At 44.4% G+C, this 24,825-nt stretch overlaps 1 protein-coding gene across 3 annotated transcripts in view; it reads left to right on the top strand.

Moving 5' to 3' along the window:
- CYTH1 (cytohesin 1) overlaps positions 1 to 24,825 on the top strand; it is a 91,222-nt gene that overhangs the window by 16,515 nt on the left and 49,882 nt on the right. The window contains exon 1 of one of the 3 annotated variants that reach the window (XM_037809103.1): positions 17,836 to 21,429. The exons of the other annotated variants lie outside the window; for them this stretch is intronic. Within the exon in view, the coding sequence (XP_037665031.1) occupies positions 21,402 to 21,429 (28 nt within the window). The 5' untranslated portion in view covers positions 17,836 to 21,401. Of the gene's footprint in view, positions 1 to 17,835; positions 21,430 to 24,825 lie in introns of those variants that run through there. 3 annotated transcript variants of the gene reach the window in all.

The raw sequence follows: 24,825 nt of genomic DNA, 5'->3' as shown, positions 1-24,825 counted from the left end.
TTTGAGGTTTCAAGCAGAGGTTTTTGAATAGGCTCAACAGATCAAAGAAGCAAAAAAAAGAACCAAGCTTGGGTTTTTCTTTCCCCCTTTATTGTAGCTGCCCAGTTTGCCCACCAGCCACTTCATCTTCCTAAGGTCTTGGTGTGGTTTTCTGTTTCTTCCTTTAAAAAGGTCCCTTCCCTTTATGTTGCTGTTGCCAGGCAGCCCCTGGACAGGTGGTCTGTACATCAGAGAGAGGCGACCTCAGGTGACCACGTGTCTTTCCCGCTTGGACCAAGTAGGAGTTTGCACCTGGGAAGTGGGATCTGGGGAAGCAGCTGAGCCTGAGTTATGTGGGCAAGAAATGTCTTCTAGGGAGCACTCAGTCTCTCTTCAGGGCTGTCGGTATACAGTCTGAAAACCAAGCCCTTGTAGGCGGCATGCTAGGATTATAATTGGTTATACTTGATTATGTCCTTCCTACTTTGACACCTGGTCAAACTTTGAACACATATTATTAGGGAAATTTTCAGACATGCGAAAGTGGAGTATAATGAGCCTCTGCGTACCCATAACCATTAGCATTTTGGTGTAGTTACCTTTTTCTTGTTTTCTGTGCGTATTCATACATGTTCATCTTCCTCAAGTCCTTTCTGGAAACTGTAGGATTAAAGAAAAGAAATAAGCTTAAAAAATAGTTGGGGTCATTCTCTGAAATGTTTTGTAGCTTGCTGTCTCTTATAAGTTATGGATGCATTTTTCCCTGCCATTAAGTTTTAAATACACACTCTTTTGGTGGCACCTGTCGAGGGAAGGACCCCAGCCTCGTAGAAGACCTGAGGTGTGACAAGGAGGTGACTGAGAAAGCACACAGGTGGACTTGGTGACCCACTGGTGCTGGAAGTCAGTGAGGCGCAGTGGGTCAGAGCAAGACAGTTTATTGCCCAGATAGCTGGAACACTGGTGTGGTGGCACTGTCCCCACACACAGGCCTCATGGGGCGACATGCTGTGCAGGTGAGGGTTTCTTGGGAACTGGGTAGGCTGCAGCTGAGGGGCCAAGGGCTTGGTGCCTTTTGTAGCGAGCAGCCGACAGGCTGGTCTCCTCCCTGCAGCAAGCAGTTGCACACAAGGCGTGCTGTGGTCTCCTTGACCAACTTAATGCGACAGCAAGGCAGTCTGGCCTTGCGTTTGGCACGTGCAGCAGGGATGTGCAGGGTGCTCAGGGCCTGGGGCGGACTGTCTCTGACTGGTGCAACATAGTATAGGTACACCAGAATTTAATCAGTCGTCCTCTTTTTTAAACTTTTAAATTAATTTTTACTTGTAAATACTCTATACCCACCAAGTAAATCATACTCTTTTATTGGTTATCTAGAAGTTTACACTTTGTTCCTATAATAAATAACTCTGTAACTTTGTTTTTCGTAAAATTTTGCCCACCTTTCTGATGATTTTCTTAGGCTGGGTTCCCAAAAGTGGAATCACTGGATTGGTGAATTTAACATTTTAAAGTCTCTTGATATGGGCTGCCAAATGGCTTTCCAATTTCTATCAGTTTACATTTCACACCAGTATATGATGAAACTTGTTAATTTACTCTTCCCAGTATTGAGTTTTTAATCGTTGGACTCTTTGGTATAATTTTTTGAATTCTTTTCCCTTGGTGGTGTGAGCTGTGACTGTTCTAAGAACCTTGCCTTTGTGTCTTGGTGTCTTTGTAAATCAGAGTGGGAAAGTTATAGCAGCTTCCTTCCCAGGTCATTTTTTCTTTGTTTAGTCAACAGGTTTTTATTGAACACCTGTTATGAGCTGGCCGCTGTGTGGGCTTTGGGCTTTAGAGATGAACAAAGCCTTAGATGCCCTACATTCTAGGGGGATGGAATTAATCAAGACAGGGAGCTGGTTTCTCTGGATAGTGAATGCTTTATCCAATTATGTGTATCTGTTGAATTCAGAGGAAGGGTTCTGAAGAGTTCCAGTAAAAATGCAGTCTCATCTGCCTTTCTACCTTGTGCAGAATCTTAGTCTAACTTTTGCCCTATCTATTGAACTTAGACCAGTGGTTGAACTTTGTGTTCCTAACTTCTCATCATTCCCATGTCCCCCTGATGACTGACAAAATGTTTATAGACATCCCTGTTCCCAAATTATATTGAGTTTTTAAAGTGAGTCCACGCAAACCATGATTTAAATCTGAAGAGTAAATTTTAATTTATGTTTATATAGGCAAGACAGAGCCTGTTTTGGGAAACCTGGTTGACAGAAGCACAAGCTTTGCTTGATAACTTGGTCTTTTAACACTCTTTCCAAATGCATCATCAGGGATCTTTCATCATCCAGCCTTGATTGTGGGCAAATTATCGTTCCTCTCCAGGGAGCATCTCCTGCCTGCAGGGTTGGGGTAATGACTCAGTTGTCCCTGCCTCGGAGGCTTCTTGTGAAGGGTCAAGTGGGGCGGCTCGTGAACTTCAGGCACAGGTGCCAGTGCCTGAGGAGAGTTAGCAACGGCTGTTGTTATTTAGCAGCAAATACTTCTCGAGGACCTTACATGTACAATGCTCCTCCACCCTCAGCAGCAACCGAAGATAACAACAATGACATTTTAGACATCTTTAATTAGTGATAACAAGCATGTTAATTTCCATTTAGCCGTTTGCTACAAACTTTTCAGGTTCCCCTTTCATGTAGTTTTTTTTTTCTTTTTTTTTTTTTAATTAACTCTGTTGAGAGTGAGGGTTAATTTCATGTGTCACCTTGGCTAGGTTATGGTGTCCAGTCGTTTGAGTGAGGAGCACGGAGAGGGTATTTCGTGGATTAAAATCATTAGTCATTTGATTGCATCTATGGCTGATTACCTCTACAACCAACAAAGGAGACAGTCTTCAGCAAGGAGAGAAGTCTCATCCAAACAGTGGATTCAGCAGCTAGAAAGAAAAATTTCTCTCTCTCCGTCAGCCAGCCATCTTCTCCTGGGGAATTCATCGAAACTGCCCTAGGAGTTCCCATCCTCACAGTTGCATAAGCCAATTCCTATGATAGATCTCATAATATTTACATGTACATGTCCTGTTGGTTTTGATTCCCTGGAGAACCATGTCTTATATGTTGCGGTATAATTTACATATAATAAACTATATCCATTTAAAGTATACAGTGTGATGAGATATATTTAACAGGTCTATACACCCATTTAACAGCTTCCCCAGTCAAGATACAGAACATTCCCATCACTCTTCACAGATTCTTTGTGTCCATTTCCAGTCCACCCCTCCCTCCACCCCAGTCACAGGCAAACAGTGACCTGCTTTTTGTCCCTACAGATTCGTTGCATTTCCTAGAATTTTATTTAAGTGGAATCACACACACACACACACACACACACACACATACACACTCACTCTGCTGTCTGGCTGCTTTTACGGAGCATGCAGTTGTCAAGGTTCTGACTGGAGTGGGGGAGAGCACTCGTTCCTTGCTGCTGAGTGTTCCATGGATGAAGAGACCACATTTCATCTGTCCATTCACCTGCTGATGAACATGTTTGTAGTTTCCAGTTGCAGGCTGCCGTGGGCATTTGTGTTCAAGTCATCGTGGACATGTTTTTATTTCTCTTGGATGAGTGCCTGTGAACAGAATGACAAGGTTGTAGGGTAGTTTTTTTTTTTTCTTAAACGTCTTTATTAAAGTCAACTTGACATATAAAGAGCTGCCTGTATTTAAAAGTTGCAATTTGATAAAGTTTAATATGTATGTAAACCTGGGCAGCCATCACCACAATCAAGATAATGAACGTCTCCAGTTTTGTGCATTTAGGGCAGAAGCTGGTTTACAGAGAGATCTCAGTATCCTCTGCAGCGTTTCCTTGGGGCCCGGGGCCTGGTGGGTGAAATGCCTAGTGCACATCTGTTTAATCAAACAGCACCTGGGCTGAATGAGGTAAATAAAGGAGGTTGTTTTTTCATTTTTGAACTTCTGATCTCTACACGTCAACAACAGATGATTTGTAGCAATAGCTTTTCTCTACATTAAACATAAACCTGAAAGCCCATTGACTGGCACCGGATTTGATCTGATTTAATCTGGAAGCCTGGTTTGTGTGACGTTCATAGTGTATTAAATATTTAGGTTGCCTTGGGGTAAAAGAAAAGCACATTGCGTCACCACAGTTTTAACTTGAAAAACATTCTTTAGTGTCTCAGGATTCACAGTGTAAGGAGTTCTTTTATCGTGAATTGAAATTGCATGGGAGGAGGGGGGATGGTTAGAGCTGAGAATCACAATAGAAAATTATTTCCCTGGAATGCCATTACCTTGTCCCATTCCAAACAGAGATTTCCAAGGTTTTCATATCTTAACTCCAAAGTGCACTCCAACCCAAAAGACATCTTAGCAGTTAAAGAATGGCATGTAATATGGGATATAGGTATATATTAAATTAGTTTCAAAGTAATAAACCTTCGAAAAGCTTTTATTTAACCTCAGCATAGTACGCAAATTAGCTAAAAAATGTTTTGAGTATGTTTTCATTTTGCATCAGTCAAAAATTTGGATTTACTTGAAAAAGTGACATAAAATTCTAGATAGTCACACTCTAAATGAAAAATTGTTTTTTTCTTCTTGTACTAAAATTCATAATTTTGTGCTCCCTTGAAATTGGGGGAGAAGATTCATGCAAAAATTAATATAAATTTTTGTGGCTGGGCAAATCCATATTAAGAGGATTTGTTTTTAGAGCACTGCAGAGATCAGAGAAGATGGGGCAGGAGCCCTCAGGAAAGTCTGTCAGCATCGCATACATGCTTTTCCTTTTCAGATTTTCTTTGTGGGTCAGGGTGAGCTTTTCCTCAGTAGTTAGCGGCTTAATCCCTGGCATCTCTGAGGCTTACACGGCATGGAGTCACTTCCGATGGTCATTTGACTCCTCCTTGCCACCCGAGTGTATCTGGAGGCAGGAGCCCCTGGCACCACCTTGCCGGGCAACACTGTTAGCTCTCAGAGTGCCAAATCATCTTTAGAAACGTGGGGAGAAGGGGGTTATGTTAAAAAACAAAAAAAAAAGTGGAGCGGATTATTTAAAAAATCATTTTAGAACAATTCTGCTGTTGAGGGGTTTTTGGTATTTGAATGACCAGGTAGGTGATCTTCTACTTTGGAATTAGGTTTGAAATGAAGGTTATTGTAACAAATCAGTGATCAGTGTCCCCAGATGAGTTAGATGACAGGCATTACAAGTAATTACACTTAATTTAAAATTTGGAAACATCGGTCATTCTATAATTGCAGTATGGTAAACCACCTATTTAATCAGTATAGCACCTTATTATGTGCTGTTTTTCTATACTAATCGTTTGTACTGCTTAACATAATGCTTGTATTTGTGATCAGGATTCCCTGCCAGGTCGGTGTGTGAACCCGAGGTGATCAACAAGGGATGTCAGCAGCTCTGACCCTTTATGTGCAGCCTGTTAGCTTGGCTCAGAATCTGCTCTCGTGCTCCTGGTGACCACCCCCAACGTGCACGTGCCCTAAGACTTTGGGAAAAGAAAGTAAATCTTTTGGTGGAGGCTGGTGACCCCTGAGCATACTTGTGTTTTTCCGATGTGTTCTTGGTTGTCTTATATACCAACCAAGATTATACATGCCTTTTGGGCGGGACATATTTTATACTAAACAAAGAAAAAGTTTGAACTTTACATTTAGTTAGGCATTTTATATTTTCAATATTATATTTAATCTGTGCACTCACTTTGGGATGAGAGGTGTGTGACATTATTTATGGTCACCTGGTCAAGGGAGCAGACTTATCTGTGGGCTCTGGCACAGTTCTGTCCTCCCAAACCCAGAAGGGGTTCTGTTTTTCATTATAGCCCCAGGACCAGTTAATTGATGGTTGGTACTTTTTAAAGATAATTTCTGTGAAAATCTCTGTGAAATGCAGATGAAAAAACTCTTTCCTTCACAGTTGGAGGGAGCCAGAAGTAAACTTTCTTTCCCTCTCAAGTTCTGAATCTGTTAGAAATAGAGAAGGGAATCAGAAAGTGGAGATCAGAGTATAGGCTGTATGATTGGGAAAGAGCAGGAGATGGAGGAGTCCCCTAATTTCAGGCATCTGAGAGTATTTTGCTGATGTGTAAAATCGGTTGTTTGTCCCTACTTCTCCCCCAGTAATAGGATCTTTGGAACCAGATCACTTGGGATTGTCGTGTGATAACCAATAACTAATAATGATAACCAGTAGTAGCTTCAAGTACCACCAGTACTCTGAAATCTTAAATTTCTGTCTCTAGCCCTCTTCCTCCCCCAGCTTTGGGCCCCTCCATCTGCCTCATTTGGCGTCTCCTGGCGTCTGATGGTTTCCCACACTCAGTGTGGCTGCAGCTGAGTGCTGCCTCTCCCAGTTTTCCCCACCCTGGGAAATAGCATCCCCAGCCCCATGGGTGTTCAAGACACTTAGAAATCAACCCTGATTCCTCCTTTTCTTTTGTTTTCCATATCCAACTTAGTGGTGCTGTTCATTCCACCGCCACAATTTCCAGTGAAGGAATCAGCGGCCCCCACCTTGACTGCCACGGCATGGAGCCCCGGCCTTGCTCACCTGCCCCCCGGGCTCGGAGGGTGTGGGGGGCTCAGGGAGGCTGTGCAGCTTAGCCCGGCACCTCTTCAGAAAGACCCAGAGAGCACTGGAGGAGAAACCTTTTGTGAAATAAATATTTGATACTGTTGTAGGGCACCTGGTGTTTCTTTGGGTAATGATAGCTTCTGCCTATTGAGTACTGCTTCTAAACCTGGTAGGAATATTTTTGGAACTGGAAGGAATTTTTTTTTTTTTTTTTTTTTTTCTGTTTAGGGAGAATAAGCCATCTGAACACTAGTTTAAGAATTGGAGATATCCTTGAATAAATGCCCTTTCAAAAATAGTTTGTTACCTTTTTTTTTTTTTTTTAACTGAAACCACCTGCCTGCTAGTTAGATTAGATTTTAGACAAAACGATTTTCTATGTAGCTTGCTTTAAAATCAACAGTAGATGTCAAGGAGCCATCTGGACTGGCCGGCTGTTGTGAACCATCTTCTGCCTTCTCCGCTCTGCCTGGCTGGGGGGTGGGCATGGTGGTCGTGAAGCAGGCTCCTCGTCACGTGGGGTGGTGGTTTCATCTTCGGGCCTGTGGCACATCGTCACTGATTGTTTTGTTCTCTGTCCTCTGAGTAAAAGGATGGGTGGAGCGCACCGATTTTGTAATGTTGGTCTTGTGGTTTTAGAAAGAGCAAGGGTTTGTCTCGTTAGTAAGGCAGTGGGGAGTGCAGGAAACAGGAAGGGGATATGCAGGCATGTGCATCAGAGAAGATGTCCAAAGCCAAAAACAAAAAAGGCAAGCAAACAGCTCCTACATTCTCCACCTCCCACCCCCCAATTTTTAATTACTCTTATTTGAGTTGTCAGAGAGCTTTGCTTTCATATCATGATCATCTGTTTTCATATTTAGTGAAGGCAGGGATTGTTCCTCTAAAAATTACTAAGTAAATTAGGTTTAGAAGTGTATGGAAAACTTGGTGACTTAATTTACTCCTTTCTGCCCTTTCCTAGACAGTAATCCTGTGTCCTCCAAATAGTAAAAGTAGCAGTAGGAGAATTTTTTGAAGTATTATTTGAATCTATCTAAATGGCTGGCGCTTGTAATACATTAATTGAATCCAATTAGAGAATGAACTTCCTGACAGCTGGTCATCACTGCCTCCCAACAGTAACCACTAGGCCTGTTTGATCTGTAAACATTTTCCTTCTGACCCGGGACTGGGTTGAAACCATCCATGCATCATGTGATTCGTATTCATACTGAGCTAATGGGGCACCCAACATTATTACTCTCTGATTACCTAAGAGGATATGAAGCTGGTTCAGCAGATGTTTTTCATCTCCAAGAATGGTAATCTCAGTTCATAGAATCATAAAATGTTTGGAAGTGAAGCTTATAAACCTGGTTCAGCACCTCATTTTGTTTCCTATATGTAGGCATGCAGGTGGAGCTGGCTGTCAGAGCCCTGTGTGGGGCCCCTTGAGTGGACTTTGAGGAATAGGCAGGATTCAGAAAAGCAGAAAATATTTTAGAATTTATTTTTGTCAAGGTAATGCATGTATATAGCTTAAAAGATTATGTATCACATAGAATTAACATCATTCATAATTGCCAAAAACTACATACAACCGAAATATCCATCAGCTGGTAAATGGATTAAAAAATGTGGCATACCATACAGTGGGATATCATCTTTCTATAAAAAAGAATGGATTTCTGATACATGCTACAGTATGACTGAACCTTGAAAACATTAGGCTGCGTGAAGGAAGCCAGACACAGAAAAGCACATTAAATGCAGACAAATCCATGGGGACGGAGCATAGATTAGTGGTTGCCAGGGCCTGGGGGACAGGGCATGGAGAAGGACTGCTAGTGGGTACAGGGGTTTCTTTGGGGGATGATGAAAATGTTCTAAAATTAGATAGTGGTGATGCAGGGACAACTTTGTAGAAACCATGAATTGTGTGCTTTAAAAGGGTAAATGTTAAGGTTTGTGAATTATCTGAATTAAAAGAAATTGTCCCTTAAAGAGATTCAGCATGTTGATAACCAGTTTCAGGTTAAAGGGTTTTCAAGTATTGTTAAATCTTCCTATAAATACTGGAACCCTCAGTGTAACCAACACTAATTCCATTTGATCTTTTATATTTGGAAGCACTGTATTAATTTCACCTCCTTATTTTAAAATCTACCTGATATAGAGATATGTATTCTAAATAACAAAAACAAATAAACACTTGCCATCTTGGAGGGAAAAAAAGATCATAAAGGGTTTCATAATGAAAAATTGCCGTTCCTTGCCCCATTCTGAGTTCTTTTCCTTAGGGACAACTATCTTGAGTTTTTCTAGCTGTTTATCACATGATTTACCTCCATATTTAAAATTATATTCTCCTATTATTGCTTAATTGCTGATTTCAGACATCTGTTGACTTTCTGCTACAGTTGTATTTGTTCCCTACTGAGCCATATAGTGCTCTGCAACCACATTGCTTGTACAACTTTTATGTTTTTCCTGGAGCTACTAATTGCCTCAATTTGTCATTTGCCTGGTTTTCTTTAAAATTGTCAGTTGTTTTTCAAATTGCTCCATGACATTTTCTATCTACTTAAACACGTCAGCCCTATTTTTCCCTCTGAACCATGCCCGTCGTTTTTCTGCTCACATCTGGATTAGTGGCTCCCTAGGTTTGCTTTGTGACCTTCGTGTTTTGACTTCCCTTCAGAGTCATTCTGGGACTTGACTTTATCACACCTCTTATTGAATCACCTTTTCCTGGGTCCCGTGTCATCCCTTAAATGTGCAGAGCACATGCTCTAGAAATTTCCTAGGAAAGGGTATTTGGGAGGTGTATATTCTTAGTTTGCATATTTGAAAATGTCTTAGTCTACCGTCACACTTTTTGTGGATTTGGTATAAAACTCTAGATTGAAAATAAGTTTTCTTCTGGTTTTGGAGGCTTTTTTTTTTTCTCATGAGATTTATCCATGTTGCATGTAGCCATAGTGTGTTCACTTTTATGAACAATTGAAAAACAATCTGGCTACTTTTGATGGATATTCAGGTGGTTTCCAGCTTGGGGCTGTGGCTTGGAAGGCTCCTGTGAACATTTGTACTCACATTTCCTGGTGTTCACGTGCAGCAGTTATGGAAAATGGGTAATTTCCCCACTGCTCTGCGTTGCAGCTCTGTCCTGTGTTAAGTGTTTATATCTGTTTGGGGCTGTTTCTGGGCTCTGTACCATGTTCTGTTGGTTTTTGCTATGCCAGAACCACTCTATATTATCATCTCTTGAACAAACAAGTAAAATCTGCTGGGGTTGTGATTTGCCGTGGAATCGAATCTCCAGGTCACCTGGAAGATTTTCTTTTGTATACAGTCTTCCCATCCATGAGCATAGCTTCTCTCTCCATTTATTTAGGTTTTCCTTAAAGTCTTTCAATAAAATTTTTAGGACTTTTTCATAGCAGTTTTACAGTCTTTGATAGTTTCATTACAGGGCACTTTAATTGCTGTTGGTTGCTAATGTACTGAAGTGTAGTTGAGTTTCTGTATTAACCAGCAGTCTGGTTAGACTCCGTTAATGAGTCAAATGATTTGTCTTTAGGTTTTTTACTTTTTCTAGGAGGACAGTCAAACCAATTGTGAATAATAATGGTTTCATTCTTTTCCTTTCCAATCATATGTCTTTTTTCTTGTCCTCTTTAATTGGCTAGGGCATGAGGGGCTTAATTCTCTTAGAGATTCCTCGTTGAGGAAGATTGGGCTGGAAAATCCTCAAGCACAGTGTGACTACACTTGCTGATAATGGATATTTTCCCAGTCTTAATGAAAAAGCTTTCAGCGTTTCCACACAGAGTATAATATTTACTATGGGTTTTTTGTAGCTACTCTTTATTGTGTCAAAAAAATACTTCTGTTCATAATTTGCCAAATGATTTTTTCAATCGTAAGTGAATGCTAAATTCTTTCAATGTCTTTTCTGGGTGTACTTATGTGATATTGACAGAAGAATATGCAACTAAATCGATGAAATAGCTTAGACCTGTGCTGTCTAGTAGGGTAGCCATTATTGAGCACTGGAAATTTACTGTAGTTGTAAGACACATGCTGAATTTTGAAGTCTTAACTTGAGAGCAAAGAATGCAAAACATCACAGTAATTTTTAAATCAATTACATGTTGAAATGATAGTGTTTTTGATATATTTGGTTAGATAAAACATATTAATTCACCTTTTTCTTTTTACTTGTTTAATGTGGCCACTAGGAAATGTTTAATTGCATATGCAACTCACAGTATTTGGGGCAGTGCTGGTCTGGATAGACCAGTGTATGTGTGCGAATTTAGTTCATAATAACAGCTAAAATTTATTAAATTAGTACTATATGTCTGCACTGTTTTAAGTACTTTTACAATAGCCCTATGAAGTGGGAAAATGTTCTCCATTTCCTAGACGATAAAACAATCAGAGATGGAGAAGGAAAGCAATTTAGATACGAATAGCTAGGAAATGGTGGAGCCAGGAATGAAACCCAAGCAGCTGAATCTTGGGCCTGTGATTTTAATCTCTACTTTGTCCTGGTAATGGTGACACTTCAGATCAGTGGGAAAAGAATGTCCTTTTCGTTAAATGTTGATGACAATTGACTGTCCATTCAGAAAAAGTGAGATCCCTATGTCATTCTATACTTTAAAAAGCAAAACAAGAAGACACAACAAATTTCTAATGGAATATAGATCGAAGTATACAAAAATATTAATTTTAGAGTGAATATTTTTACAGTTTTATTGGAGGGGGCACCACTTCCTAAGCAGGTCACAAAACCCAGAAGTTGTAAAAGAAAGAAAAACCTACAGCTTTGACCACCTGTCAGTGAATTTTTGTGTGACAAACGCTCTCGTAAATAAAGTTAAGCCAGGCAGTATGGGTGGAGAAAATATTGGCAACAAATAGAAGTAAAGGCTTACTATCCAAAATATATGAAGAGCATCAACAGACCAATAAAAAGAGAAACAACAGAAAACAGGGATAAAGGATACAAACAAATCACAAAGAAACATATATAGCAATAAACATAAATGTATTCATAATAAATAGAGGAACACAAATGAAAGCCATCGAATCAGCAGGGTGTACAAAGTATTGAAGTTTTTGGGAAATGGAAATTCTTGTAGTTTGGGGTGGGGGGGTAATTGGTGCAGCCTTCCGTCAGGCAATTTGATGTTAGCTAGTCGAGTTCACACTGCTCATATGTGCAGCCAGTGCCCAGGGCTGCAGCAGGGATAGGCCAAGTGAGCCTGGAAAAGCGGGAGGTGCTGGAGACCCAGGAGGCACCAGAACTGCTTGAGCCAATGAGAAGAAGCGCCCAACTGCCAGCCGACACTAAAATTAGTGGCAAAAAAGTTAAGTTCAGAAACAGGATATTTGCTTAGTCTCAGAGTATCTCCCCACAAGGTACTTAAAAATGGCAAAGAAATAACGGTAACTTTACAGCAGAGAAACCGGGTGGACACACGCTCCCGGTGTTTTGATGTCACTGATGATAAGGTTCTCCGGCGTCCCTGACCTGGGCGAGATGCCCAAGGAGAGCACAGCACAGCTTCTCGGGCTGCTCTTACAGAAATGCATGACTTCAGTCTGGTCCGGAGAGAATCTCCAGCAAGCCCAGACTAGGGACCTTCTACCAGATAACCGGCCACACTCTGCAGGAGTGTCCAGAGAGACTGAGGGGCCGACAGGTCGGATGTGACCAGGAGGTGTGACAACAGAATGCCCCTGGTCTCCTGGATTGGGCCCTGGGCCAGAGATAGGAAGTCAGGGAGAACAGTGGTGAACATCTGACTAGTCACTAGCATTGTGTCTGTTTTCACTTCCTGGTTTCAGTCATTGTTCTGTGGTCATCTAAGATGTCGTTAGGTGAGGACGAAGGGTGTGTGGGAACTCTGTGTTCTTACAACTTTTCTCGAAGTCTAAAGTGACTCAAAAAGTTAAAAATACTTATCTGTACCATGTGCCTCAGTAATTCAGCTTTCCTGATTTCTTCTTCAGACACACATGCACATGTACAGAAAGATACATTGTAACAACAGACAAGGACGCCCAGTGTTCTTTTCTACTTTAGTTGCTCTTTTTCACTTTAATTATTATTCTGGTTATTTTTGTGTGTGGTAATGAGGGTGTCGGGGATTGATTTTGGTGATGAATGTACAACTATGTAATGGTACTGTGAACAATCAAATGTACGATTTGTTTTGTATGACTGCGTGGTATGTGAATATATCTCAATAAAATGAATACTTTAAAAAAAGATACATTGTAGCATAAGTTGTGGAGGCAAAATATTGGAGGCAGCTGAAATGTTCCTCAGGAAATCCCCAAGTGTGGCACCGATGTTACTGTAGGGTGCACCCACTGAAAAAACTTGAGGTAGCTCGATAGGCCTTGACACAGAAAAATCTCTAAGACTTTCTAATTCAAAAAAGTAAATTGTAGAACACTATATGTTGTTTAATCTTTGTTGTGTAGAAAAAAAAACGACTGTGAGCTCCACATGTATATGTTTGTTACTTGCAAAGGACAAGGTTTGGAATAACAGTGTCGAAGTGTTCAGAGTGAGCTCCTCTGAGCAGGTTGATAGTTTTGGAAGGTGGTGATAAAAGGGGACTTTTATTTTTTATATTCTGTATACTCTGCACCCCACCCTACCCCACCCCACAAGAGGGGGAGTGCTGTAAGCATGCATTTCTTCTATAAAGCAAAAAGAAGAAGGCAAGGATGGTATTATTTTGGTTTCAATGAGATAAATTCTCTTTGGTGTTCTGAAAAAACATCTCTGGGGCATCATTTAATATCTGTGCTTTAACAAGTAGCTGACTTTGATAAATTCTAAAATGACTGGAATTTAGCCTGTGGGAAAACTTTCTTGATGGTTCACATTTGTGGTCCTTAAACTCGCTTCAGTAGAGAGGAGCTGTTTTTTGGGCGATTTCAGAGTTAAGGAAAATCACACTTGAAGACTTGCAAGCTGCGTGTACGTGTCTGGTTGCCGTGGACCGAGTCTGGTCCATCTTGTGCAGCAAGTTGAGGCAGCATGATGGCAAACAGGTCGAGGGGGCCCTTGCCGGTGCTGAGGGGCAGCTTGCCTCAGTGGGAGGAACTCAACGGGCTAGTGATGGCAGGTTCTGGTTTGTGTGGCCACTGCCACCCTTCAGGAACACGTCCTAAGCTGGCTTTAGCAGTGAGGATGTTGTTTTGGTGCTCCAAAGAGACTGTTTCTGTGAAAGTACTTTGCAAACTGATACATGCTTTTAAAAATTACCTGACTGATGATCAGACAATAGCATCTGTCCTCTCGTTAGTTTAACAGGCCTCACCAGGCTCTCTAACATTAGCGTGGTGACCTGTTTCTAAGGTCTTCTCATCCTTTTATCTATGATTCCTAATTTACTTGGTTTCCTTTGAATGGAAACTTTTTTCCAAGTAGGTTTCCTGGCTGAGAAGAGAATGTGTGGTCCAGCCAACACAAATATTTGTGCTGTGACTTTGGGCATAGCATCACTTTCAAAAAGATTGGCCCTCTAAATGCCAGATAATGCCACTAAGCCACTGGATTTTCCCAAGGGTCACTCCCCCGTTCCTCCAGACCTTCTCCAACACCAGCACTCTCTCCGCCTCTCCCAGGGGCTGATTTTGGGTTTCTTCCTCTGGGAGCCTGGGCCTTCCCAGCCCAGTCCTTAGCATGCTGTGCGGAAATTATACCACGGCCGCCACCGCCTGTGCCCTCCACTGACTGCTGTGGTTTGAGGGTGGGCACCGTGCTCTCCGTCTCGGTGGCCCACCACCTGGTCCGTGTGCCTGGCAGACACTGGTGGAACTGAATGTGCAGTAAGAACGCAAATCTCTTTTGCACGAATGAAGAGGACCAGGCTATACGTTTTTTGTTGGTTGGTTTGTTTGTTTGGTATTACAAGTAATGTGTGTACGACCAGTTAGAAAACGGGGGAACAGGTTTTCTAAGTGTATTGGACTCTTTTGGGTTGAAAGTAAGCAAACACGCAAACACTCAGCTTCCCAGAAGACAAAGGCTGGTCCTAGAAGACCCAGGGAGGTGGGTGGGCCGTCCCTTGGGTGTGGCGCAGATGCCCAGGGCTCTTCATGGAGAGGCCGCCTGACCGGTCCCGTGGATGTTGCGTGGTTGCTTTCGTTGGTCCTACGTGGTGAGAACCGCAGTAAGTAGGAGGTTCAGGGAAGAGTATGAAGGCATCCTACACACCATGAAACTTTAAAAAGAAAAATCTGTATTCTTCAGTTTCTTTTTTTTTTGAGAAGTACCTGAGGTTTGGATTTCAACTTCTCAGCAATGTCTGTGCCACCACCTCATTTAATACTTTAATACCCCACCGCACTCCTGATTTCCTTCTTTTTCCTTTGCATTTGTCACCTTCTAACATGCTTAATTTACTTGTTGATTGTGCATATTGTCTTTTGTCTTTGTCAACCTGTAAAATATAAGTGCCTGTTAGCTGTTGCCTGTTCCGACAGCTTAGCCAGAGTACGGATGGAGGGCAGACAGGTTTTAATGCTAGCCACGCTCTTCCGGCCGGCAGGTTCTGGTGAGTACCACCAGAGCAGGGCACCAGGCAGAGCATGAATTTCCGCTTTTCCCCCCGTGTACCTCAAAAGGTAGTTCAAATTCATTGACAAAATGGCTAATTTTAAACCTTTTAGCAATCTCTTCCTATAGCCAGTAGAGGGCAGCACAGATCGAATTTACCACAATATTTTTAACTTAGAATTTAACCTCTTATTTTGAAATAATTTCAAACTTAGAGGACAGTTGCAGAAATAATACAAAAACCCAGCACCAAGGTGCTGATGGTAGCACAACATTGTGAATGCAATTAACATCACTGAAATATATATCTGAATATGATTAAAAAGGGAAATGTTAAATTGTATATCTGGTAACATAATAAAATTTAAAAAAATCCATGGAACTATACTACACAAACAGTGAATGCTAAGTTAAACCAAAGACTTTAATTAATAGTATAGTTATAAAAATGTGCTGTCATCAGTTGTAACAAATGTTCCACACCAAGGCAAAGTGTTAGTGGTGTAGTAGTATATGGGAGTCCTGTATTTTATACATGATTGTTCTGTAAACCCACAACTTCTCTAATAAAGAAAAAAGAAAACATACAGGGAACTCCACCATATCCCCCCATACCCAGATCCACCAATTTTAACATTTTGCCACATTTGCCGTATTGTCTGTCTGTATGCTGAACGCTTGAGAGCGGGTTGCACACATCACTCTCCTTGAACACGTAATACTTCTGTGTATGTTTCCTAAGAACAAGGATGTTCACTTACATAATACCTTAAGGGCAGACTTGTAACTTTACTTTAAAGGGCATTTAAAAGGACTGTGGCAGTCACTTCCTGGTCGAGTTTGAAGTTCACTTCTCCCTTGTGAGTCTTACTCTTTCGTCTCTGTCTTTATGGAGGATGATGCTTCTGTTTACTTTCAGTGTCATGAATATGTCAAATTCGGATTTTCTAAACTGTATGCGACATTCTCACGTCTGCTAAGGTGGGGTTGGAGGCCTGTGGGGATCTGGTCCAGTGTCCCCAGAGAGTGGCCAACACTTTGGTCAGGTTGCTCCGGACACCCACTGCCCTTGTCCCCTAGACTGCGCGTCTGCGGCCACAGTCCCCTGAGCATCTGATCCATGCCGTGGACCCCCTTCTCGGGAGGAATGCACATAAACTCAAAACCATACAATTTTTCAGTTTTATGGCATTGACTATGGATTTTCCACATAGAAAATAAGGTCAGTCTTTGTGAATAATTATGCATTTCTTATCATTATGTTTTTTCCTGCAAAATTAACAGCCTCTTCTTGGAAAAAATTGAATTCAAGTGTGTACATTTTGTGTCTAAAACTAAAGGGCATGTTTTTTTCTAATTGATTTTGACTTTTTCTTTTGACAATAAACATGTTAAACTTTTTGGTTCACAAAGGCACATACTGGCAAATGCAATTGGAAGCCCCATAGCGTGCCTTGCTAGGTGCTAGGAAGGTGACAGTCAAGGCATGGAACACTCTCTGAATTCTTCATCTGAATTTTCTATGACACATTACATATTTCCTTTGTCCTTAAGTTATTTTTTGCAAGGTCTAATCAATGCTGTCTGTGTCTGTGAGGAAGAAAATTACAAATCTACATCTTAGTTTTCAGGTAACGCAAGCAAAAGTAACCTTCCAGAGAGGTTTGCACTGTTCCCAGGTGTCTGTGGTTTCTGCCTGCGAAGGGCACTTCCAGGGGTTTCAGGATACTCGTATGATTGTCCGCCCCTTCCTCTTCACTCAGTGGCAGCTTGTCAAGAAAGATCTCAGCCCACGAAGGTGGAGGCCACCAGAAGCAAAATGACTTATCCCCAAATCCCAGAAAGGCTACAGGACACCAAGGACCTCTCAGATTGAAGTTATGGAGTGAGGCTAAAAACTGGAGGTTGGGTTAAAAGTATTGAAGGTGGATAGTCAAGACTCCCAGATCTTCTTTCCGTCTCTTACAGCAAGGCAAGTTCTCTTCCACTTTTGGTAAAGCATGAAGGCTTAGTTTGGAAGAGGGCTGTGAAGGCAGAGAGAGTGGAAGTCTCCATACTTACCTATGAGGTCCCTGTCCTTCCTCCCCCTACCTAGCTCCCCAAATGCTGGTGGCCAGGGGTGTAGCCCACACAGCCCCAGTAGAAGATTGGAGAGAATACTTCTTGGGGTCACTTGACCAAGAAAAGAGAGCCTGTGGAGTCCTAGATGTGGGGGTCTCTCCGTGTTGCTGCTTTATTGTATGACAGTGACACCCACCAATTGGTAGGCTGGGTCAACCACACAGAGCTTCTCGTTAGTGGTCAGTGCCTCACTCTTCGTGTGAAGCAACAGCCTGTTTTACTCAACATTGGAGGGAAGCCCTCAACATGGACAAGAGAGCAAAGCAAAGAGAAGAAACAGAGGAACCAGAACACGGAAGATATAAAAGGAAGCTTAAAGCTACGTACTTAAGAGCCTCAGATATTATATTCACTAAACAAAAAGGAGTATTAAGACAGCGAGTGAGTTCTTGCAAATGGAAAGCAACAGAAGTAAAACAATCAGTAGAAAGATTGGAAGATGAAGTAGAGAATATTTCCTAGAAAGCAGCTCAAAAAGGAGATGGAAAGTAGGAAAGAAAAGGTAAGAGAAATTAAGGATCCATAGTGGAGCTCCAGTGTCTAACTAATGAAAAGAGAGAACTGAAAAAAGGATAGGACATTATTAAAGAATATAAAACTTTGGAACGGGGGCCTTTGGAGTAGCTAACATAATACATGATAAAGGACTCATTTCTATACAACTTATGAAATTTCACAGCACTAGAGTAGAAATAAGATCCTAACAGCTTTCTGGGAGGCAGGGAAGGTTGTATACTAAAGACTGGGAATCAGAATCACACAAGAACTAATAGCAATATGGACGCCTTCACCATTCTGAGGGAAAAGGATTTCAACTTAGACTTTTATATCCAGCCAAATCGTCAGTCAAGTGTAAAGGGAAAAAGGTATTTTGGAGACATACAAAATTCCCCCAAACTACAACCCCCACCCCCCGCATCCTTTCCGTGAGAAAAGGATGAGAGGATGTGCCCCACTAAAATGTGCAGGTGGTCCATGGAAGAAGAAAAATGAGATTAAAGAAACAGGATCCTGTGCGGGGACCTGGCACGGGCATTCCTGGGAAGACACTGTGAAAGCTGGCCTCGGGGATCTCGTGGGGGGCTGTGAGTGTGCCGTGGTGGCTGCAGCCATGTGGGGGGCTCTTGGGGGGCTGTGAGTGCACCGTGGTGGCCGCAGTCTTGTGGGGGTCTCACAGGGGGCTGTGAGTGTGCTGTGGTGGCCGCAGCCCCACGGGGGGCTCGTGGTGGGCTTTGAGTGCGCCATGGTGGCCGCAGCTGCGGGGCACAGATGTGCTGCCTGGGGTGTGTCTTCTGGGAAGCCTGTGGCTCAGAGCATGTCAGCTCCATTCTTCTCCTTGCCCAGGCCAGAGAGCTTGGAGTCATCCTTGATGTCACTCTTTCACACTCTTCTTGGAAATCCACCAGCAAGTCCTTGGCCCTTCCTTAAAAACAAGTGTGGTCACTGTGGAGGCCTCCCCTCACCTGGACGGCTGTCGGGCCTCCCGGCTGGGCTCTGGCCCTTACCCCGCACCATCTGCTCCCACCCAGCAGCGAGCGTGGTGCTGTTACAGAGGAAGGCAGAGAAGCCTGGCACTGGCTTCCCATCACACCCACAGTAGACACGCGATTCCTTAAAATCGCCTCTCAGGCCCTGATCAGGTCTCCCCGCTCTGACCTCCCCCTGCCCCAGCTGCTGGCCCCTTGTTCTTGGAGAGGCCTTCCCTGACGGTGCATCTGCCCCTCGCCCGGCGCTGCGGTGTTGACCACCTGACATACTGTGCATTTTACTAATTTGTTTGCCCGCCCCCCCCATCCCTGCATGGAGTAGAAACTTGGTGAGGGCAGGCATTTTTGTCTGCTTCACGGGTGTAGCGCCTGTGCCTGGCCCTGCGTGCTGAATGCATGTTGTTGAGTGAACTGAATTGAGGTTTGAGAGACTAGATCTGATTATAACAAAATGAAAACTTCTGTATGCGAAAAGATACCACAACTAAAGTTAATATCAAATAACAGATTGTGATAAAATAATTGTAACATGTAATACAGAGGATCAGTAATCTACAAATCGATAAGAAAAAAGATAGCCGCTAGAAGAGTGAGCAAAGGATGTGGACAAGCAGTTCCCAGAAGAGGGAATACCTTAAATTTACGACAAGGTCATCTGCGTCACTGTTAATCAGATGGTCAGTGCAAACTGGAAACAATAAGAAGGCATCACATTTCGCCTGTCGGTCTGGCAGGAATTAAGTTTGATACCTCCTGGGCTTGGGGGGCTGGAGGGGGGTGGCAGGCACTTCGGCAGTGTCCATTAAAGTTGGAAGTGTCCGGATGCGGTGACCCAGCAGTTCTGCCTTTGGGTGTCTGCTCCAGAGCAGCGCTCTCCCATTTGACAGCAGGTGGGAAGTGGAAGTGACCTGTCTTCTTAAAGTTAGGATCAGCATCAGAGAATCAGACGTGGCATCAGAAGATGGGAAGTGCTGATTTGGACATCATTAAACTCGCAGGGTTTGAAATGGAGCGGAATGGACTTACACTGGGCTTCCTTGCTGGTGGAGGGCAGAAAGGAGAAGGCGGAACTTATTTTGACATCCTAAGCAAGAGGGTAGAAGGTTGGGTTTTTATTAGTTGACTCTACAAAGAAAAAGTATTTTAAATATATATATACACACACATTTATTCTATGTAACTATCATTAGGCAAAATGGGAAAGGGCTCTGCCCTGTGGCGCATCAGCACCTATGGTCGCCTTTAGGTTACGGCTGGAGACCCTGCAGTCTTGCTGTCATCTTGTTTCCAGCTCTGTGATGAGGACCAGGCCACGGGACGGCAGGTCCAGGACCCTCACCCCCCACAGAAAGTGCAGATGTCTGTGTGGCCGACAGGACCCGGCAGGGAAGAGGGAGTTGGGGTCCAGCAGTGAGTGCTGCAGCAGCCGCGTGGTTGGATCCGGACTTTGGCCAAGTCCTGTAACTCTCGGGGTCTCAGTGTCCTTGTCTGTGAATTAGGGGGAAGACAACACTCACCTGCAGGAGGAGATGGGTCAGGCCACGACGGGCCAGGTCAGAGGACCCTCAGCTATGTGACCTCCAGTGCCACAGCGATAGGCACATTTGTTCTTTTATTTGTCACTTGCCAAGTGTAAATATCTGAGTGCAGAACCCGTTAGCCTGTTCATGGGAAACTGTATCTGCATCCAGCAACTCTACTCCTAAGAATTTTTGCTAAGGAAGTAATTAAAGAGATATGCATGCACATGGGTGTTTATTGCAGTGCTGAGAGTGGCAGAAAAATTGGAAACCATTGAAAAGTCTTGAATTAGGGGACTGGTTAAATAGTACGTCCATATGGTGAAATACTAAAAGCGTGATCGATGTCCATTTACGGTTGTGGAAAATGTTAGTAAGAATAGTTGGTTATAAAACAGCATGTAAAATATCCAATTTTAGTTGCAAACAAATATATATATACAGAATGCAAACACACACAAAGGGAATATGCAACACATGAGCAAGTCTGGGAGGCTGAACCCCCAAGTGTCTTCATCAGTTATCTCCGGATGGTGAGATTACGCTTTTTTCTTACAACTGTTTCCCAAGTTGGAACACTGGCCATGTATCATGAATATGATAAGGGTATACTAAAAAACATTTTGGTGTAAAAACTTAGAAATCAGAATGGGACTAGCATTATGTTTCTATTGGGAATTTTGCCCTTAGATATTTTTTGTCTTTGCAACCTGCCTTCTGCTTTTAGCCTATGACCTCATAACATGCTGCTGCGATTAAGAGCTCTTAGTCACTCTCTTGGGAAACGCACTCTCATCCCCGTGAGACAGCCAGGGGTGTTGGCGAGCCCTGCCGAGAAGGTGCTGGGAGGGGAGCGGAAGGCCGCCGCCAGTAGCCGGATCTGGGCAGGACGGAGGCGGCGGCTCTCGTGGCTCCCTCCAAGGCCACCCTCGGGGGGGAGACGGCCCGGCCGGGGCTCAGGAACTGGGCGGTGGCCGTGGCCTGGGAGTGCGGCCGGCAAGTCCTGCCAGGTCAGGAGGCCGTGCAGAGCCGACTGGAGGCTTGGCTCGGGCTCAGTTCCGTCTGCAGGACAGACCGAACCCCCCGCCGCCGAGCAGGATGGTTCTGAAAAGCGAGGAGCAGGAGGGTAAGGCCAAGGCGCGGCTGGGCCGGGCGGAGGCGGCTCGGGCTGGGCAGTGGGGTTCTCTCTGATCAATTCGTGGACTCCTGCGAGGACAGTTTTACAGGGCCTTTTGGGGGAGGAGTTAAGGACCGACCCAGACTCTGGTTTTGATCTTACTGTTTCAGGAGAAAGACGTGACCGTGGGTTAGTGGTTAAGAGGCTGAGGCGCTCGTTGACGGGGGTGGGGGTGGGGGGGCTGGCTGGCGGCGTAAGTCAGTGCGTTTTAAACCAAAGGAGTTTTTGTCCCCCCACAGTCTTTGTCTTTGGTGGGGCCTGGCACTCCTTGGCGACCGTGTCTGTCTGTCCTTTTGAGCAGGCGCGGGCTGATTCTGAGGAACTGTCGGTCAGAGGCCCTGGGAATTGCAAGGACACTCAGGGTGACTCCAACACTCACAAGTAGACTTGAGAGACCAGCACCAAGTTCAGGATAAATAACACTCATCTTTATTTTTATCAAATAAAGTGTGACGAAGGGAAAATGCATAGTTTTGGTTTTCCTCTTCGGTTACCACTGTTTGAACCTTGTGGCGTCGATGGACGTCTTCCACTTTCATCACAGCCACACTAAGCACTGAGGCCACGAGTCATGGGACTGTGGACTCGGGGCTTCTGAATCCCAGAGTCCCTGCAGAGGGACTGTGCCTGACAACACCTAGGTTAGGGCTTTCAGACTCGCCCAAGTGAGAGGAGTTCTGTGTGTGGATATGGGTGCGTTTTATTGTGATGCCTTCGTCAAATGGCGGTGTTTTGATGCTGTCAGACAAAACAGCAAAATGTGTACTGGTCTGTAGCTAGTAATGAATGATGTGAATACATTTGAAATAAATCTTAGTAAATATTAAGCTGCACTTTGAAGTGGGTTTTGTGAAAACCATAATACACCTCAGTGGTTCTTTTTATGCTTTTCCTTATCTGGTTCCTTGTAAAGCACATATTTTGGAGTTTCATGAACTCTTTGCAGATTATCCTGGAGAATATCCATGGGGTGGCTTGGAGAGCTGTATCTCCTGGGAAAGACTTTGGGAGAGACGGACATACGGATGCTTGTCGTGTAATGAGAGACAGTTCCTGGTGAGGGTTGAACTGCCCACTCAGGAGGTTTCTTATCTGAAAGGTGAGACCACACCTGCCAGGGTCTGCAGTTCAGGGGGATGTGGGAGTGGAAGGCGACAGTGCTGGGACAGGTGGTGTGAGCCAGGCCTGGCCTGGGCTGGGTAGGTTCCCCTGGCCACTGGACCACGATCGCTCCCACATAGCCCCACCGAGGCCCGGCTAGGAGCCACCATGGGGTCCAAGCCTGAGGGGTCGGCTCCAGCTTTCCCAGAGGCGGTGAAATCGTCGTCGGCTGCCGCCCTGTGTGCACTGGATCAGATGGTGGTGGTGCTGCGGGGCAGGCACAGTTTTAGAGATCAGAAATAGGAGTAGTGTGCAACTTTGCTTTAATAAGTCGCCTTAAAGAGCCGGCGTTCGTCCCCCTCCCCAGGAGAGTTCTCCCCGGTAGCTGTTTGAGGCAGTACAGAGGGCGGCGCTGCCCGCGCTGGGGCCCCAGTGTCCTGACGAGAGGCGGAAATGGCAGTTGGGCGGCTGTGAAAGTGAAGGAAACAGTCGGAGTCCCGCTGGCAGTTCCCCAGCGTCCCAGGGGAGGGGAGACATTAGGTGTCAGCATTAAGCTTCCAACAGAGCTGCTTTTACTAGATTTGTTACCCGAAGAACACGCCTCATAAAGGGTCAGTGGGGACTTGAAAATCTCGAATGTAGTCAGATCCTTTCCTGCTGCTCTAATCTCAAATCCACAACCCGTGAGATAAAAGTGTTGCTTTTGGCCCCCACCCTTACCTGGCACATAGGGCCGTCACCTTCTCCTCCAGTATTGTGTGTGTGTAAGCCTGAGTGTGGATGTGTAACCAGTGTGACTAATTGGGCATGGTTTCTGTAACTGACATTAATTGGCTGTTAGCTGTTTAGTTTTATCTTTTTAATGATTAGTCCCCCTTAATTTGCCTTTGAGCCCTCTCTCGGGAAGTGGGACCTAGACTCCTTGGTATGGGACAAGAGGCCCTTGCCCGGCAGCCACCAAGTCACTCTCTGGTTCCCACCCAGCCCTGGACGCACCTGGGCCTGGTTCCCGATCACCTGCTGGCCTCCGCCCCTCGCTCGCTGTGTTGCACCCTCTCTGCTTGGAATCCGTTTGGGGGTCCATTCATCCTTCCCGCTCTCACCCGAGGCTCCTCCTGGTCCTCCAGGCATGCTCCGACTGTGTGGTTGCCCGTCTGTATCCACACTTTCTCCCCTCCAGGCCCTCACATCCCGGGCAGAGAAGGGCAGCTCCAGGCACCCCTGGGCAGGTGGCAGGTGCTCAGTGCATACTGGGCTGAAGTGAGCCTGTGTGTTTCAGTATGAGAAAATGAAGAGCTGTGGACTCAGCTGGGGGCCCCAAGTTTGGGGTGGCCCCTTTGGTAGCAGCTTACCTCAGGCGGATTACTTGTACCCATGAGCCCTGGAGCTCACCTCTGAATTTGGTATATAGGTCATTGCCAGGAAGCATGCAGGGTTGTGGCTGGACTCTGATATGTAAAGTTCAAATAAAAATGGAAGTGAAAAAGAATTTTAAGCCGTGAGACACATGTAGGTATAAAATGGTATTATTTATAGGAAAATATGCCAAATAGGATGAAGTGTAGTGCTTCTCCACCAGGACGTGGACTTTGCAGGTTGTGCCTAGAACGTCATCCCTGATGTTAACTTAGCGCACTGCCCTGTTCTGTTCATGCATTCCGTGTGCTCGCGCAGACCTCGCGCTGCACTTGCACTGGCCCAGTCGCGTAGGTTGAGGTGTCAACAGGAAAGCCTAAGGGACCGTCACTTTAGATTAATTTCCCCACCAGTATTTCTCCATTCTTATGGATCAAGTTTGTATTTTTCAGAATCAAAATTGTGTCTTTATTTTAAGCAGGAGCATGTTTGGGATCGTACAACATACATCCTGGCAGGGACCTGTATCACCACCTGCTGGGCCCATTTGGAAGGGGACACACTCTGGTCTGAAATTCACAGGGTTTCCTGTGGGCATCCCAGAGCTGAGAGCTCGTGGTGCTGTATGGAGGGTGAGAGTTGCCCTTTCTTCTTGGAGAACACAGAGAGGCGAGGTCTTGGTTTCTGCTGCTTTGCAAAAGGTCAACCTTTGCCCCTGACCCTGAGACTCTGTGTACCCCACCGAGTTTTGTCTCTTGCTGTGGAATAGGGAGGGTAGTGCTGGAGGCAGGTGGTCAGGACATGGAGTCCAGTTAGGCAGGACGGAATTTCCAAAGAAGCCAGTGTGGGTGGAAAGAAAAGGCAGGTCCCGGCAGGCCCAGGCCTGGG

This window comes from Choloepus didactylus, chromosome 18 (assembly GCF_015220235.1).
Source record: "Choloepus didactylus isolate mChoDid1 chromosome 18, mChoDid1.pri, whole genome shotgun sequence".
Classification (NCBI taxonomy): domain Eukaryota; kingdom Metazoa; phylum Chordata; class Mammalia; order Pilosa; family Megalonychidae; genus Choloepus; species Choloepus didactylus.
Note: the sequence above shows the minus strand (reverse complement) of the source record. Positions and strands in the feature narration are given on the sequence as shown.